Here is a 16,673-nt window from a genome sequence, read left to right on the forward strand (position 1 = left end):
TTCGACTTGTTTCATCATAGAAAGGGCGCACCGAGCACTGCTGGCAAAGCCACAGGCAGGAGCGAGACCTCGGCCAGTAATTGCTTGTTTTCAGAATTTTTGGGACAGAGATATGATTCTAAGGGAAGCTAGAAAACATGGGGCAATCCGCCTAGACAATGCCCAAATAATGATTTTCCCGGACTACAGCCAGAAAGTGCAGAGGCAGAGACGCTCCTACGACTCGGTTAAAGCTAAACTGAGAGACCTCCACATCCAGTACATGCTCTTATTCCCGGCAAAGCTAAAAGTGATTTACAAGGAGAAAACACACTTTTTTTTAAACCCGGAAGAGGCATGGCAGTGGCTGGAGGAACGCCCTCCGTTGACACAAAACACAAATGGGGTTCAAAAGGCAACAGCTATGGAGAGACCCATGGAAGGCCCAAGAGGGTCGCCAAAATCGCAGAGATTGCGGCAGAGGCGTGGAAGCCGAAACCTGGATGCGACCCCATACCCCAAAACTGGACCCGTACGGCGGTGGCGCCGGAGTGCTGCCTCCCTTTACTCTAATCGGCCGACGGGATCCAGATTCCACAGGTCGATAGATAAGCAAGCCTGAGACTGTAAGAATGCAGTTTAAGGTGACTTTAAAAAGGCATTTTCGCAATCTGGGATATCCTCCCCAGTAAAACTGCAGGAATAAGACTCTTTTTAATTACTACGTAGCATAGCCTTGAGGTAACGCCAACCAAGGCACGACAACAGAGTCCTGTATCAACCAGGTTTCTGTTAAAAACAGCACATCCGGGGATTCCCCCAGTAGTAGGTCAAACCCCTTTACATGATGTTTGACCAGAGACCAACAGTTCAAGCTAAATAACCTAAACTCCGCGATATGAGGCGGTGGTGCTGAGGTTGTACCTCCCGCCCTTATTTTAAATGCACATTGTTTGCAATTAACAGGACCCTCGTGGGGGCCCAAGCGTGATTAATACATGTGTTGAATTGAGCCTTGATAGACAGGAGCTCATCACGGAAGTTTGATAGCTTGTGCCTGTTTTACCAGGCAGAATGCCTGGCGCCTGGCGATGTCCAGGCACAGACGGGCTTGCCTTTGGCGCTCCAGCAGCGCGTCCGTGCAATGGCGTGCATCAAGTAGCGGGGGCAACAACTGGCTCCACTCGGCTAGTCTGATTGGCAAAGGTCAGCCAATCAGCGTTGAGCACCAGCCGTAGGAGGAAGCGCATTGCTTCTGGTTAAAATTAAAGTGCGAGTAGCTTTCGAAATGCATCCTAGGATAAATCAAAAGATAAAATGTTTGAAAACAAAGCTGCGGCGTGATCACAATGTGCACTATATAAAACATGGCACTCCCAAGACCTAGATAGCTTCCAATACTCTGTGCAGAGTGAATACCTGGAGAAAGACCAAAAGAAAGAAAGATGGGTTGGAATGATACCCTGAGTGATTGGCAGTGGTTAGAATATTTTCAGGCATTCCTTGCTTCACCTTTTGCATTTTTCAAAATAATAAGCTGACAGAAAAATGGTTACCTGTCAGCAGGATTACTTATGCCCATGAGCAATAAAGCAATGGCCCACAGTAGTGACATGACATGGAATCTAAAAACCATTAACATTGGCAATGCCGATAGCACTGGCTTTAAAGGAATGCTGATTGATAGTGTGATACCATGATCACATAAATCAATTGATATGATTTTCTTTTTCATCTGTTATTTCATATCTATTTACCTAAATATCCAGATTTCATTATTCATCTATTAAAACATCTATTTCTCGCAGGGTGTTGAAATGCCAGCTTAAAGGGCTGTGTTTAGCATGATAAAATGAAATAGTATTTTTACAAATTACAGAACCGGAGTGATGAAGATGTATGTATCAGGTTTATATATTAATGTATTGTTCAATGTTTTGTTTTGTTTCAAAGAATGTCATCTACTGCAAAAATATTGTTGTGTCTCTATATTGTGTAACATTTTTTGAAAAATGTATGTTTTAATAGATGAATAATGAAATGTGGCGATTTTGGCAAATAGATATGAGATAACAGATGAAAAATAAAAATATATGATCATATCAATTGATTTGTGTGATCATGGTGCGAGATTGAATTGGTATCAGTTTTGTCACGTGTGAAGTTGCTTGTATGTTAAATAGGTGTAGCCTTACTGATTTTGGGTCCAACACTTTCTAATTGAAGGATTGATAATGTGAAGCATTAATCCTTTCGCTGCGGCGGCAATTCCACTGCAGCGCTAGGGGGGGTGGGGTGGCCGCGCGGCGCTCCCATGCTCGTGACGGAACCACTCCGTCGCGAGCCTTGGGTGCGCTGTTCTTATGACGGAGCGGTTCCGTCACGGCCATGCCCGCTCAATGGAACGTCCAGCGCAGGTGCGGAATCCGCGCCGCGCAGGCGCGCCGAGCGGGCCGTGACTGAACCGCTAAGTCATCAGCACAGCGCGCCCGTGGCTGGTGACGGAGCGGTTCCGTCACCAGCATGGGAGGAGTTAAAGTAAATAGCATGGGAAAAGATATGTATTTGTGTGGAAGCAAATAACTGTAGAATAATATTGGTGGAAGTTAAAAGGTCAAGTGACAGTTGAACTGTCAAACCAAAACTAAAATTTCATGTAGGTTAATAACTGCCCTCTTCCAATGTGTGCTGCTGCCGGAGAAAAACAACATAAATTGTGCAGTTATCTAAGACACTTTAATGCAATTCCAATGTCATGTATATGCCCCTGAAAGTTCAAGCTTAGACAACTGGATAAATAAACAAAATGATCACTGCTGCTTGAAGGGCAGGCACGTTTTTGTGGAAGCACACACCTTCTGCCCATCCAAAACATGTACTCCTGGCTCCCCACATGTGGGTGAAGCCAAAGGCCCTCTCTAGTGATGCTTACATAATTAGCCGCTCTGTCAAGCTTATTAAGGCATGCCCTGAAAACCTGCGCAATGCTAAAAGAGGAGTACTACGGACCGCCCCTGCCCTCTTGCGGCTGTTGGAAAATATGTTGTTATACTAAAGTAGATATTTCTCCATTATAATTCACATAGCCATATTGAGAACTTTTGAATCTCTGGACAGAGGCCTCCGTTTCAGCGAAGTTGAAGAGGAACTGTGACACCACCTTCACACAGCGGCTTAGCATGGTCAGTAAGACTGGCGGGGGAGGGGTGAGCTTCAGGTTTCCCAACAATCATGCAGACATATAATGTTAAAATGCAGTATACGACTAGCAGGGCAGAGGGGCTTAAGGGGCCCCTCACTTAGTAGGGATACTAAGTGAGGGAAAACACAATATTTTGTAAACTGTCAAATATTTTTTAGACTTTCAATACAGAGAGAGGGAGTGTGCGTTTTTGTCAGTCTGTCAAAATTCCAGGTGAAATCCGATAGACACATCACCATACCCGACTGAAAGCACCTGTACCCAGCTATTAAAATGAATGTATTTGGGGGGGTGTAACACCCCAAACACCCTCCCCATCCCTTCCCCCTGAAGCTATGCCTACACAAGAGAGGAAACTGGGCTCTGCTCTGATCAGAAAAGTTTGAGTCCACTGCCGACTGTTCACTTGGAATCTTCTTAGAAATATACTAAATTGAGGCCTGGTGAGGAAGTAGAGATGCACAGATTAAAAAAGCCAGATATGCAAATAGGATGCGCTAAAGCGCGAGATGCACCAAGAATAAAAGCAAAACAAAACCTCCCAGTAAACAAACTTATAACTTAAACATGTCGAGCTTTTCACTTCGAAGTTACACATATCTGAACTAAATTTGCTTCCTATTAATTTTGCAATTGCCGCCAACTCGCAGCAACAGTTATCACAGCCCTATGCTACCTGACAGTATGCCTTTTGGGTGCTCACTCTATCAAGGCCACTTTTGAGGGTATTTGTGGCAGCAGAATGCCAGCTCATGGCCCCTTGCTCTGGGACAGTAAGGCAGGTGCCTAACTAAACACCAGCAATGACGCCCTGATTGCTGACTGACTTCAAGGGCATTTCTAAGTGACTTTCTATTTTGCTGTTCTATATGTGAAATGTTACCTCGTAGTGTCATTCATTACCAGTAGCTTTTTGTAAGTGGCTTATATATTTTTTTAACGAGCGCTCTCAAAAGCACGCTGTCTTCTTCTCCCATGTCTCAGATCCTCGCAGGGGAGCTGACTGCCTTCTTCCTGCAGTCCAACTGGCGGGAGGAAAAGACCATCATCTCCGGGGACTGCTGCTACTTCAACCCACTACTGAGGCGTATCGTGCGTTTCCTGGGTAAGGACAAGTGGGCATGACCTCAAATAGACAACAGGAGTTAAGCTCAATGTACCTATGGTGTCACTCAGAACCCAAAGGAGAATAACATCAGCAGTATTCAAAGTTAGGCAGCTAGAACTTTATGTAGTATTTCGCTCTCCAATAGCATCTTCCCCTGCCTCCAACATTTTAAAAAGATGCAAATATAGATATGATAGCAGCCAGAGGCGGCTCGTCCGCTATGGCGGAGGAGCATCGTCCCACTGAAAAATAAAATGATAATAAAACCATCTTATTATCATTTTCTTTTTCTTACCTCATTGCCTGCTGAGCCATGGTTAGGGTGGGGCACGACCATGCTGACTAGTGTCACATGAAAAACCAAAGAAATTGCCAATACTGTATCCAGTTAAGCTAAACAAGCCAACCCAATTGGGGCTCAGACTAACAAAGAATCAATTGTTAGTCGACTGTTGAGACATATCAAATGTATTTATTTCTTTTTACTAGAAAAATGTTTTTTTAGATAACACAACCAAAACAAGCAAAATACTTTTCTTATATATATATATATATAGAAGGGACGAAGGAATCCAAAGAGAGGTAAATTGAAATTGAAAAGTAGGACAAACAATCTGTGTGGTGAACATAGATTTTTAACAACTCTTTCAAACACCAATCATTCAACTATCATACTCACAATCCTTACAACACATACCGAATACTGTGCGTGTGGGATGAAACCAGAAAATAAAAGGGGGTCAAAAGGCAAAAGTCAAGAACGGTTCAACAATAATTAGAACCTAATTAGACAAGGTACTTAATATCAAAACAATTATAAAAAACAATCAGTATATACATTTCTTTTTAACCATAGACCTAACGAAGAAGGTACACAAGGTCGACGCGTTTCGAATCGGACCCTTTGTCCGATTCTCATCAGGACCAGGGAATCTGTGTGTATTCAAAGTAGTGTCAATGAAGGAAACAGATGTCTGCACGTTTTCTTTTCGTCAATGGAAGAAATCCAAGTCAAAATGCGTGGTGCCCGAGTAGTCATGGGGCCGTCACAGTGAAGGTCCACGTAGTAGAAAGTGAGGCGCATCTCAGTCAGTTGACTGAGATGCGCCTCACTTTCTACTACGTGGACAACTAAAAGAAGCTCGCGGCCGCCAGACTTCCATTCGCCGCCATTCATGCAATTTGGAGGCTGAACACAACCTCCCGCCTTACAGCTCTCATCTAATGAGCCCTTCACTGTGACGGCCCCATGACTACTCGGGCACCACGCATTTTGACTTGGATTTCTTCCATTGACGAAAAGAAAACGTGCAGACATCTGTTTCCTTCATTGACACTACTTTGAATACACACAGATTCCCTGGTCCTGATGAGAATCGGACAAAGGGTCCGATTCGAAACGCGTCGACCTTGTGTACCTTCTTCGTTAGGTCTATGGTTAAAAAGAAATGTATATACTGATTGTTTTTTATAATTGTTTTGATATTAAGTACCTTGTCTAATTAGGTTCTAATTATTGTTGAACCGTTCTTGACTTTTGCCTTTTGACCCCCTTTTATTTTCTGGTTTCATCCCACACGCACAGTATTCGGTATGTGTTGTAAGGATTGTGAGTATGATAGTTGAATGATTGGTGTTTGAAAGAGTTGTTAAAAATCTATGTTCACCACACAGATTGTTTGTCCTACTTTTCAATTTCAATTTACCTCTCTTTGGATTCCTTCGTCCCTTCTATATATATATATATATAAGAAAAGTATTTTGCTTGTTTTGGTTGTGTTATCTAAAAAAACATTTTTCTAGTAAAAAGAAATAAATACATTTGATATGTCTCAACAGTCGACTAACAATTGATTCTTTGTTAGTCTGAGCCCCAATTGGGTTGGCTTGTTTAGCTTAACTGGATACAGTATTGGCACTTTCTTTGGTTTTTCTAGTATTGGACTCTGCTTTACTGTAGATGAGTCAAAGCCCTTGTTTGTTGTTCTAGACTAGTGTCACATGAGCAGTAGGGAGGAGTGGTAGGCACTTATAAGTGCACGTCAGTTTGGCCGGTGGTCTTAGGCTGGCCAAACAGACATGCGCAAAAATGTTTCTCCAACCCAGCTGTGTTGTACAGCCCCGTTGGAGAAAAGCTGCAGACTTCCTGTGCCTGAGCAAGTGTAAAACCAGCCCGCTCAGTCCAATCCAGGCGCTGCTCTCATGCTAGGTATAGCATGAGAGCAGCAATCGGATTGGGTGGGGAGCCTGTGGAGTGAATCCCATCCACTTCTGTGACGAGAGGATCAACGAGGCTGGCGGGAGCAGAGCTGCAGTTAAGTCTTTTTTATTGTATTTTATTTTTAAAACCCACCCCAATATCCCCCCGCCCTACCACTTTTCTATAGCCGTAGAGACTACTGAAAGTAGTAGCCAACAATTAAGTAGTTAATCCACTTCCACCAAAATATAATGAATTAACATTTTCATATGGCTGTACGCTCTATGGGTAGCTCATTTGGCCCTACCAGGGGACACCTCTTAATCACAGTGGTTTAAAGAGTATTTCAAATATACCACTTATAATAAAAAGGGTAGCTACCTTCACCTGGGACTCCATCTATTTTCACACTTTCTGAAATGCCTCATGCTTCAGAGACCTACCAGTTACTGCACCATGTTTAGAGCATGTCTCTGAACCTGAGGCAGCATCAACCAACATAACCAAGGTAGGCCTACCTGCAGCCAACACCCTATCAACTGAAGAACACCCAAGACCACGATGCAAAATGGAAGACCTCATGGCCTTGTCAGGAGTATACAGCGTTAACTTATACAATATAGTGACTTCAGGCGCATCGACTTCTTGGGTTCAAACAAAAGAGTTGACCTGCACTTGAATCTGCCAAGCAAATATACTCTTGCCGGAGGAAAAAATCTGAGCAGATGCCAGGCAAACATGTCATCAAATCATAACAATGAGGCAACAGGTCATAGGATCATAATTATTATTTACATGGGGCGCATCCTGAATTACAGCAACAAGATTGTGGGGCGCTACCTGTGCTCGTGTGACACTGGGGTCTGACCTTTGTCTCTTTATCTGTAGAATTCGGTTAGCTCTTGCCTCTGGTCTTTATTTGAGGAACTCTCCAAACTCAGTATAATGCTTGCTGTTGCAGTACTAGGTCCCCTGTACAGCCACAGCCCTATTTGTGCACATCGCTACCCCCTACTGTGTGACTTGCTGTCTCCCAAAGGTTACAAATTCCATAACTGAGCTCTTTCTACCTCCCACAGGTGTGTACTCCTTTGGCCTCTTCACCACTACGATCTTCGCCAATGCTGGCCAGGTGGTCACGGGAAACCAGACACCTCACTTTCTCACAGTGTGCCGACCCAACTACACAGCCCTTGGATGCCTATCATCGACTCAATATGTGGCGGACAAGCGGGCTTGCTCTGGGAACTCCATGCTCGTGACTGCCGCTCGCAAGGCCTTCCCATCCAAGGACGCAGCTCTCAGTGCCTACTCTGCCATCTACACCGTGGTGAGCACTGTGTACCAGACTAAGGACCATCTCTTAGCTTACAGGGGCTCTGGGGAACGTACTGGCACAAGTTGTTAAACTCCAGCCTCATCTGTGGAAAAGGGAGGTTCGTCCGAGGGTGGCCTTCCTTTCATTACCAGTTTAGATTTCAACGCTAAAGACAGCCCTTTAGCCAGAGAGAGAAGCCTTCCCATTCTTTAAGAAGAGAGAGGAGTAGTTTCCTCCACTGTGGGCCGAGATTAGGCCCCTTCGTCTAACAGAGTGTAAAGGAGTAGACCCTTCTTTCTCTAGTGGCAGAGTGAGATCGTTTTCACCCCCGAGTGAGAGAAAACATGGACTTTCTACAGGTAGAGTGTAGAGAGGAGGTCCTTTGTCTGTAGGGCAGGGAGAGGACCCTTCCTCCTCCAGCACTGTGTCCGGTCTAACTCTTCTACGGATCAGAGAGTGGTCACCACCTCCTCTATGAACAGAGAGTAGTCCTTTCCTCCTCTGTAGGCTAGAACGAGGACACCCTTCTTTTTTGTACAGAGGTAGGTCACTTTCATTATTATGATGCAGTGTCCTGGTCCCATCCTCACCATAGGGACAGAGAATACTTCTATAGTGCAAGGTAGGCCCTTCCTCCTCTGTAGGCAAATAGAGGCCCTTTTTAGATCGCATCCTACTAGACAGTGTAGCTGTCTGATTTGCTAAAGACATATTGGAGACTTTCAGAAAGTTGAACTTGTAATGCATTCAGCATGTTGATTACCATTTTCTTTGTGGTTTGTAATTCACATTTTCTGGCTTTCTATATGCTCGCTTTATTTGCTCTAGACTTTTCAGGTTCAGTTTGTCCATCCCGTTGACTAAACCATGTTTACAGTATTCTTCTTCGATCTCCCTTCCTGTAAACAGGCCTTTAAATCTAGTTCTTATCTTGTCACATTTGCTGTGCATTCAAAGAGCGAGGTCAAATGTCAGACGCTGTCGTCCGACGCTTGCTTACTTTTCTTTGACTTCAAAGTGAGAGGATTTATGTGACGCCACTCTACTCCACTCTGTGCCGCTCCGCTCTATGCCACTGCACTCTACATCACTCTACTCTTAACCAGTGCACTCTACGCCAATGCACTCTACACAACAGCACTCCATGCCCCTGCACTCTACTCTACACCACTGTACTCTACGCCACTGCTCACTATGCCACTCTACTCGACTGCACTCTTACACTCTACTCTGCAACACTGCACTCGCCACCACTTAACTCTATCCCACTCTACTCTGTACTACTTCACTCTGTACTACTTTACTCTTCGTCACTGCACTCTATGCCACTGCCTCCTATGGCACTATACTCTGCACTACTCTATGCTACTCTACTCTGCACCACTCTATGCCACTGCACTCTATGCCACTCGACTCTACTCTGTGCCACTGTCCTTTGAATCATTCAACTCTATGCCACTCCACTCTGCACCACTCTGTGCCACTCTACTCTACACCACTGCACTCTATGCCACTCTACTCCACGCTACTTTACTCTGGGCCACTCCACTGTGCACTACTGCACTCTACTACGCACCACTCTAATCTACACCACTGCAAGCTACAACGCTGTATTGTATGCTGCTGAATTCAATTATACTGCACTCAATGCCACTGCACTCTACGCCACTATACTCTACAACACTCTACGCCAATGCACTCTACACTAGTCCACTCTACTCTATGCCACTCCAGTGTATGCCACTCCAGTGTATGCAACTCTAGGCGACTCCACACTATGCCATTCCAGTACATGACACTCTTTGCCACTCCTCTCTACAACTCTCCACTCTACTCTTCGCCATTCCACTGTACAACACTCCACGTGACTTTCCTCTATGCCACCAACCTTTAGCCATACTGAACAGCAGCCACACTGGTTTACAACATGGCTAAAACACATTGGCAAAAGCCAGTTGCTCTTGCATCGGCGAGACTTATTGGCTTTGCTAGTGCTTGCCTCCTTTGTGGGTTTAGAAAAACTCATCCTCTATGGTTGAGAGATGTACCTTCCTCCTATGTTGGTAAAGAGGCATGCCCCTCCTCTATGTTCTGAGAGCAATCCCTTCCTCTATGGAGCACAGAGTGATCCTTCCTATCAGACAGCGTACCTTCCTATGTGCAGCAGAGAGTGGCCGCTTCTTAGTGTGAGGTCCAGTCTCTTCTACAGGCTGGGAGAGGTCACTTTCTCCTCAGTGATGTCTTTAGAACTTAATTTTAGGGGCGGAGCACACACTGTGACACAGATAAACTTGTGGTGCCCCATGCAAAGGGCGATTTTAATGTGTATTATGAAGTTATAGTGAGATATGGTATTAAGGTCTTAGCCTATGTTAAAAAGAGCCCCAAAAATTCATTGAAAAAGTAAAAAGGTTAAAGTGATGTTATAGTTAGATGTTCAAATGAGATCAGAACTAATGTTTAAGAAATGAAAAAACACTGAATTTCGCAGGTTATAACTATAACTTGTGCCCTGGCCTTGCACTGCTTACATAACATCATTGATGATATAAATGATGGGGTGGTTGGTCTGGGCCCTGCCGTCAACCCCCACAAGCCCCTGTTCTGCCTAACCCTTTATGGGTGTCCAAGCCCTATTCCGAACAGACTTCAGCAGTGTGCAGAGCTGGGTTGACCCTGTGCACAACCCACTGCAGACGGCCAACCTCCACTGCACACTGCCAACGGCCTGCACAACGTCGAGTGACCGCAGGGCCTAGTCTATGACCAGACCATTGTAATTTTCTTTAATGGATTGTTAGTACCACTCTAACAGTACTGTCGCACTACAGGAGTGTCCTTCCTCGGCACTGCGGTACTAGCAACCAGAAATATTAATTGATTTTTATCTAACTTAATAGAGGGTCTCTTTGGGCCCTACACACATGTTCGTGAGGGTGTGGCCACCCTACCCTTTAAACGTTAATTTCTCAAACATACCTGAACGAATTCACTGCCAATCATGAAATGTTCACTTTGTTATGTTATACTGATTTGTTTAGCACACTCATCACCCAAGAAGGTAGTCAGGTGCTTGGACAAAGTGTGTAGGCAGGGCTGCCTTTAGGGCAGTGCAGCCACACCTGGCGCTGACCTTGAAGGGCGGGCAGTGCAGCCACACCTGGCGCTGACCTTGAAGGGCGTTTGTGTTTAAAAATAAAATATGGGTTTACATGCACCTGCTGCCGAAATTCTTGTGCTTCCAGAAGATTTCATGCAACAATTAAAATGTCAAGATAACACTGATGATTAATGTTCATACTGGAGAGGGATCAGAGTTTTGTCTAGTCGCAGTTTGACTCCTTCCAATGTAGGGGAGGAAGAACATGTACTATGCAGATCACATACCTGAATTGTGTGTGGTGAGCTCAGTGGGTTACCGCTTTTTTCACAGAGATCCTTTAGTTGCTTGCAGTTCTTAAGTTACAATCCTAATGTAGCACAGTGACCTATGAAATGTCATCAAGGAGCTGCATGTAAACTGCATAGTATAAGTTAAGATGTTGTTTTTTCCCTAAACATTCCTTATCTATTCTTTTTTTTTTAAACAATTCTTTTTATTGAATAAGTATCAGCAAAAATCACATTACAGAGGTATTGTCATAGCATAAATAACACAGAGGGTGCACAGGAAGTCCTAGTGTACACATGGTGAAGAAATTCACGAGGATGGGGGTACATCAAGTACGGCAGTCCTGGGTGGTGCACAAATCTCTCCTCTGTACTGATTCCAGGGTCCCCATACCAACGACCATTTACGAGGGCGCCCCCTTGCAAGGTACACAGTTTTTTCCCTTGACATGCACCAGTCTAAGTTATTTTCCCATACTTCCAACGTGAGTGGCTGCTCAGCGCCCCATAACTGCATAAATGCATGTTGGCGGTGGGGAGGTGGATGGGCGAAAACTGTCTGAAACTGAACACAGCTAAAACCGAGGTCATTGTATTTGGAATAAGTAATGACTTTTGGAGCCCGCAATGGTGTCCAGAATAGATGGGAGCACCCCCCCTTCCTGTGGCAATGGCGAAGAACTTAGGGGTTCTAATAGATGACCAACTCACATTCAGGCCCCAGGTCAGTGCCCTAACATCCTCTATTTATTTTCTTCTGAAAATCCTGCTGAAGATCCTCCCTTTCCTCCCTGAAAGCAGTAAAAAGACAGTCGTTACGGCCCTGGTCTTACCCCGGCTGGATTACTGTAATAGCCTTCTGCTAAATGCCCAACAGGGGCTTCTTAATAAGTTGCAGGTGCTGCAAAATGCAGCAACCAGACTCCTGACGGGCATTCCGAAGTATGCTTCTGTGTCGTGCGAACTCAAGAAATTACACTGGCTGCCCGTGCGGAAGCAGATTGCTTTTAAGGCCTTGTGTTTGGTCTTTAAGGCCCTCCATGGCGCCGGCCCGGCCTGTCTGAAAGATCATTTTCAATAGTATAATCCCCCCCGACAGTTAAGATCATCGAGTTTGCGACTGGTCACTGTGCCCCGCATAAGGAAAGCGCGTGGGGGGGTAGGAGTTTTGTGCTTGGAGCTTCTAAGGCTTGGAATTCCTTGGCCTTTGCTTTGAGAAACACAACTGATCTTATGACATTCAGGAAGGGCATCAAGACCTGGTTGTTTACACTTTAATTCCCCTCGGTGCATTTCCCTCTGGAGTATTTCATTAGCGCCAGGACACCTCCGGGTAACAGTGCTCTCTATAAATGTCTAAATAAATAAATAAATAAATAAAATAACTGGGCAATATTTCTTTTCGCTAGCATGAAACCAGTGTAGCCCACTGCGTCTGTGCTGAATTTAAGTCTATGGGTTCCCATATGTTAAGGAGGCACCTCCTTGCCTCTGGCATCAAGGCAACTCCCAATACCCTGTGTATGATGTCATGTATTTTGCGCCAGTATGCAGTAATATATTCATATTCCCAGATAATGTGTAAGAACGTGCCAGTCTGACCACACTGCTGTCTGCATAGTCCCGAGGTCGACAGCCCCATGTGTACCAGCCGGGGGCCCGTAATGTAAACCCTGTGTAATACCTTAAGTTGAACAAGCCTCAGCCTAGCTGTAATAGCCACCTCCTTTGGGGAGGACCCAGCCAACTGCCAGTCCTCATCATCTAGTTCTCTACCGTCTTGGACCCACCTGGCCCTCAACTCTGCAAGGGGATCAGCCCTATGATTAATCAATTTCTTGTATATTAGGGAGATTGTTTTTTCGGGGAGGTGGCCATCCAGAATTCTGTCCTCAAGAGGCGAAGCTCCAGGCAGTGCCGCCCGGAGTGAATGTCGGATTTATGCATAGCGGAAGTATTCAGAAACCGTCAAGGCATATTCCGCCTGCAGTTCTTCAAATGTTTTGATTTTCCCTTTGCCCCACACATCTCCAACTGTGGAAATCCCTATAAGCTCCCACTTATCGAATCCCTTCGCCCTCCAAAGCTGGCCTAGTTTCTCCGAGTCGAAGAGCAGGGTGGCCCTAGTAACTGTCCCCTTCCAACCCAGGGAGTTAGTGACATCATGCCAGATCCGAACAGCAAGCTTGGTGGGCCCCGTCAAACCTAGTCTCGTCGGCCTCGAGTACAGCGCCCTGTGGTACTTTCCCCCGGGAAGGAGCCACCTATCCATGGCATAACCTGGGTCTGCGACCGGGCCATATGTGCCATGATTGATAGCCGCCAGCTGAGAAGCCCAGTAGTATCGTTTGATATCTGGGAGTGCAATGCCCCCATCATAACAAGGAAGTGTGAGCTTAGCCAACGCAATACGTGGTTTTCAATCCCACAGCAGGCCACGCTGTAGCGCTTCGATCTCGCGGAAATAGCCTGCTGGCTCCACATCAAGAGTGTTCTGAAGAGCATAGAGGAAGCGGGGAGCGCCATCATTTTAAAGAGGGCCGCCTGCCCCAACAAAGATAAGGGGAGCCTCTTCCAATGTGCAATGTCACTCCGAAGTCTCTGCAAGGGGGGACGAAGGTTATGGTCATACCTAGCCACCGGATCAAGGGAAATGTAAATCCCCAGATACTGGAACCCCACTGTATTAATTTGTATGGGACAATGCCGAGGAGGGACCAGGGGGTCACCACTCAGCACAAATACCAAGGATTTCCCCCAATTAATGGAAAGCCCTGAATTCCTTCCAAATGATGCCAGGACATCGCAGACATCATTAAGGGACCTCCTAGGAGAGGTGAGATAAAGCAGAATATCGTCCGCATATAGGGATATACGATCCTCCCATTTCGGAGACCACCTCAAGCCGCAGATAGATGGTTCCCATCTCAACCAGCAAGTGGCTCAAGGGCCAACGAAAAAAGGAGGGGGGACAGGGGGCAGCCCTGTCGGGTGCCCCGACCGAGTAGGAATGGCGCCGACACCCTGTTGTTTACAACTATTTGTGCAAGTGGTTTGGCATACAGCAGGCGCACCCACCTGATAAATTCGGGACTGAAACCAAACTTAGCCAAGACCGCCCAAAGATAGGACCATTCAACGGTGTCAAAAGCCATGGTCGCATCCAGTGAGGCAATCAAGGCTGGCTCCAGAAGAGTGTGGGCTCTGGCTAGAACTCCATGCAGTCTACGCAAATTTAATGCCGTATTCCTGTGAGGGCATAAAGCCCGATTGATCTGGGTGAACCAGGCCTCCCACCACCTTTACCAGCCTGTTCGACAGGAGTTTGGCCAATATCTTCGGCTCGGCGTTCAAAAGGGAGATAGGCCTATAGGAGACGCAGTTTGTTTTACTCTTACCCTCCTTGTGAATTACCACAATGGATGCCAGTCTCTGGTTCCCAGGGAGAACCCCTCGGTCACGGGATTCAACAAACATATCTTTGAGGTAGGGCGCTAACTTGTCTGGTCTGAGCTTATAGAGTTCAATGGGGAGCCCGGTCGGGCCCAGCGCCTTCCTTGAATTAAGAGAACGAATAGCTTGGGCAATCTCATCAACTGTAAAAGCGCTGTCCATGATGTCCCGGTCTTCAGAGAAGAGACACGGGAGCTGTATGTCTCGGAGTAAAAGATGAGTCATCTTCTGACCGGACAGAGACCGAGGTATAAACTGCCTGAAAGTGAGCGGCAAACCTGTTGACAATGTCCTGCGGATCCGTGATAGAAATTCCCTCTTCATCAAGTAGCTCCGAAACAAGACGAGTGGCCCAGTCCTTTTTATCTAACCAAGCAAGGAGCTTCCCAGCCTTATCCCCCAAATCATAAAGTCTACCCTGCTGATCCCTACCAAGTGTCCTGGCCCTGTCGGTTACCAGCGCTTTATAGTCCTATTGTTTAAGGCTCAGGACATGAAGTTTGGCCTGCGTTACTCCCACTTCCAACTCCTCCTCCAGCGACCCAATCTCAGTTTCCAGGTCTGCCTCCTCCCTATTCCTTTCTTCGAGCCCGCTATCAGTGACAGGGCGTGGCCCCAAATGACAGTCTTAAAGGCCTCCCAGAGGGACACTGACGAAGACACCGACCCCTTGTTTTCAGCAAAGTAGCTATCCAGCGCCTTAAAAAGTTATTTGCGGAGTTTGGGACCATGCAGATACCATGGATTAATAGGGTCTACCCTCCCAGCAGAGCCCCGGGTGAGAGTCATACGGACCCATACCGGTGAGTGATCGGAGACCCCCCTGGCTAAATGTGCAGTTTCAGTTATATAGGACGCCTGCGCGGCAGGGAGCAAACAGTAATCTAATCGGGAGAGGCTATTATGGGCCCCCGAATGGAATGTGTACTGTTTCTTATCCGGGTGATACAGCCTCCACACATCGACCAGTCCCATCGCTCCCATAAAGTCCGGCAGCCACCGCATAGCGGGCCCCAGAACACGCGGGGGATGCCTATCCACTTCCCCAGATACTACAGAATTAAAATCTCCCCCCAGGAATAAAAGCCCCTCTGGAAGTTCAAGCAAAAGCCTACCAAGGTCTGTAAAGGTTGCGCTCTGTAGTCCCGGGGGAACATAGATTGAGAGGACTGTAATAGTGTAACCTTCCCATTGCCCTGTCACCCCGATATATCTGCCCCTGTCATCCTCCCACCTGGGAGTGATTGCCAAGGGAAATGCCCTCCGAATTAATATGCCGACCCCCCTGGAGCCAGAGGTGAAACCCGAGTGTGCCACTAACTGATACCCCATCCTATGTAGGGCTCTACATGTGTTACCCACTAGATGTGTCTCCTGTAACAGGGCAATATCGGGTGCTTGTCTCTTGAGATACTGAAGGACCAGACTACGTTTGATTTTGTCCCCCAACCCATTCACATTTCAACTGAGAATCTTGACCTCCCTACCCCCCATCATCCTCCGGGAAGAAGTGCAATCTTCTGCACATTGTCTACCAATCAAGTATTGTATGCTGATGCAACTAACAAACCACCTAACCGATAAAACAAACAACCCTCCCCAAAACTCCCCCACCCCGCTGCCCTGCCCATTAGGCTTAAAACTGCCCATTGAAAACTGCAGAGTGCCTGTCGCCCTAAACATTCAAACAAAAGAACAATAAAGTAAGCTCAGGGGGTCAAAGTCCATGAGCCCCGGTCAGCGCCCAGTCCACACGATGAATAGTTCGGAGTGACATCAGTTAAACAATTTACGCCCCCTCGCACCCCTCCAATCAAATTAGACGAATATCTCACTCCCCCCTCAAACACCCCCCCCCCAAAAAAAACCACCTAATGCAACAAATCAAGACTCAACTGTCTGCCATTTCAGGAAGGTGGATTGTCCGCTCCGCCATCACTGCCTCTGTCTGCCGGGGATCGAGACCCCCCGTACTCGAGCCACTCCACAACCGCCTCCGGCTGGTCAAAAAACCATGCCCGGC

The 16,673-nt window shown here is 46.4% G+C and overlaps 1 protein-coding gene across 3 annotated transcripts in view; it reads left to right on the top strand.

Moving 5' to 3' along the window:
- The window catches only part of PLPPR2 (phospholipid phosphatase related 2), a 120,266-nt gene that overhangs the window by 46,210 nt on the left and 57,383 nt on the right, over positions 1-16,673 (top strand). For all 3 annotated transcript variants that reach the window (XM_078684178.1, XM_078684176.1, XM_078684177.1), the window contains 2 exons: positions 4,166-4,286; positions 7,569-7,819. In XM_078684178.1, the coding sequence (XP_078540304.1) occupies positions 4,166-4,286; positions 7,569-7,819 (372 nt within the window). The remainder of the gene's footprint in view (positions 1-4,165; positions 4,287-7,568; positions 7,820-16,673) is intronic.

The sequence above is a fragment of the Lissotriton helveticus genome, chromosome 1_1 (genome assembly GCF_964261635.1).
Source record: "Lissotriton helveticus chromosome 1_1, aLisHel1.1, whole genome shotgun sequence".
In the NCBI taxonomy this organism is placed as follows: domain Eukaryota; kingdom Metazoa; phylum Chordata; class Amphibia; order Caudata; family Salamandridae; genus Lissotriton; species Lissotriton helveticus.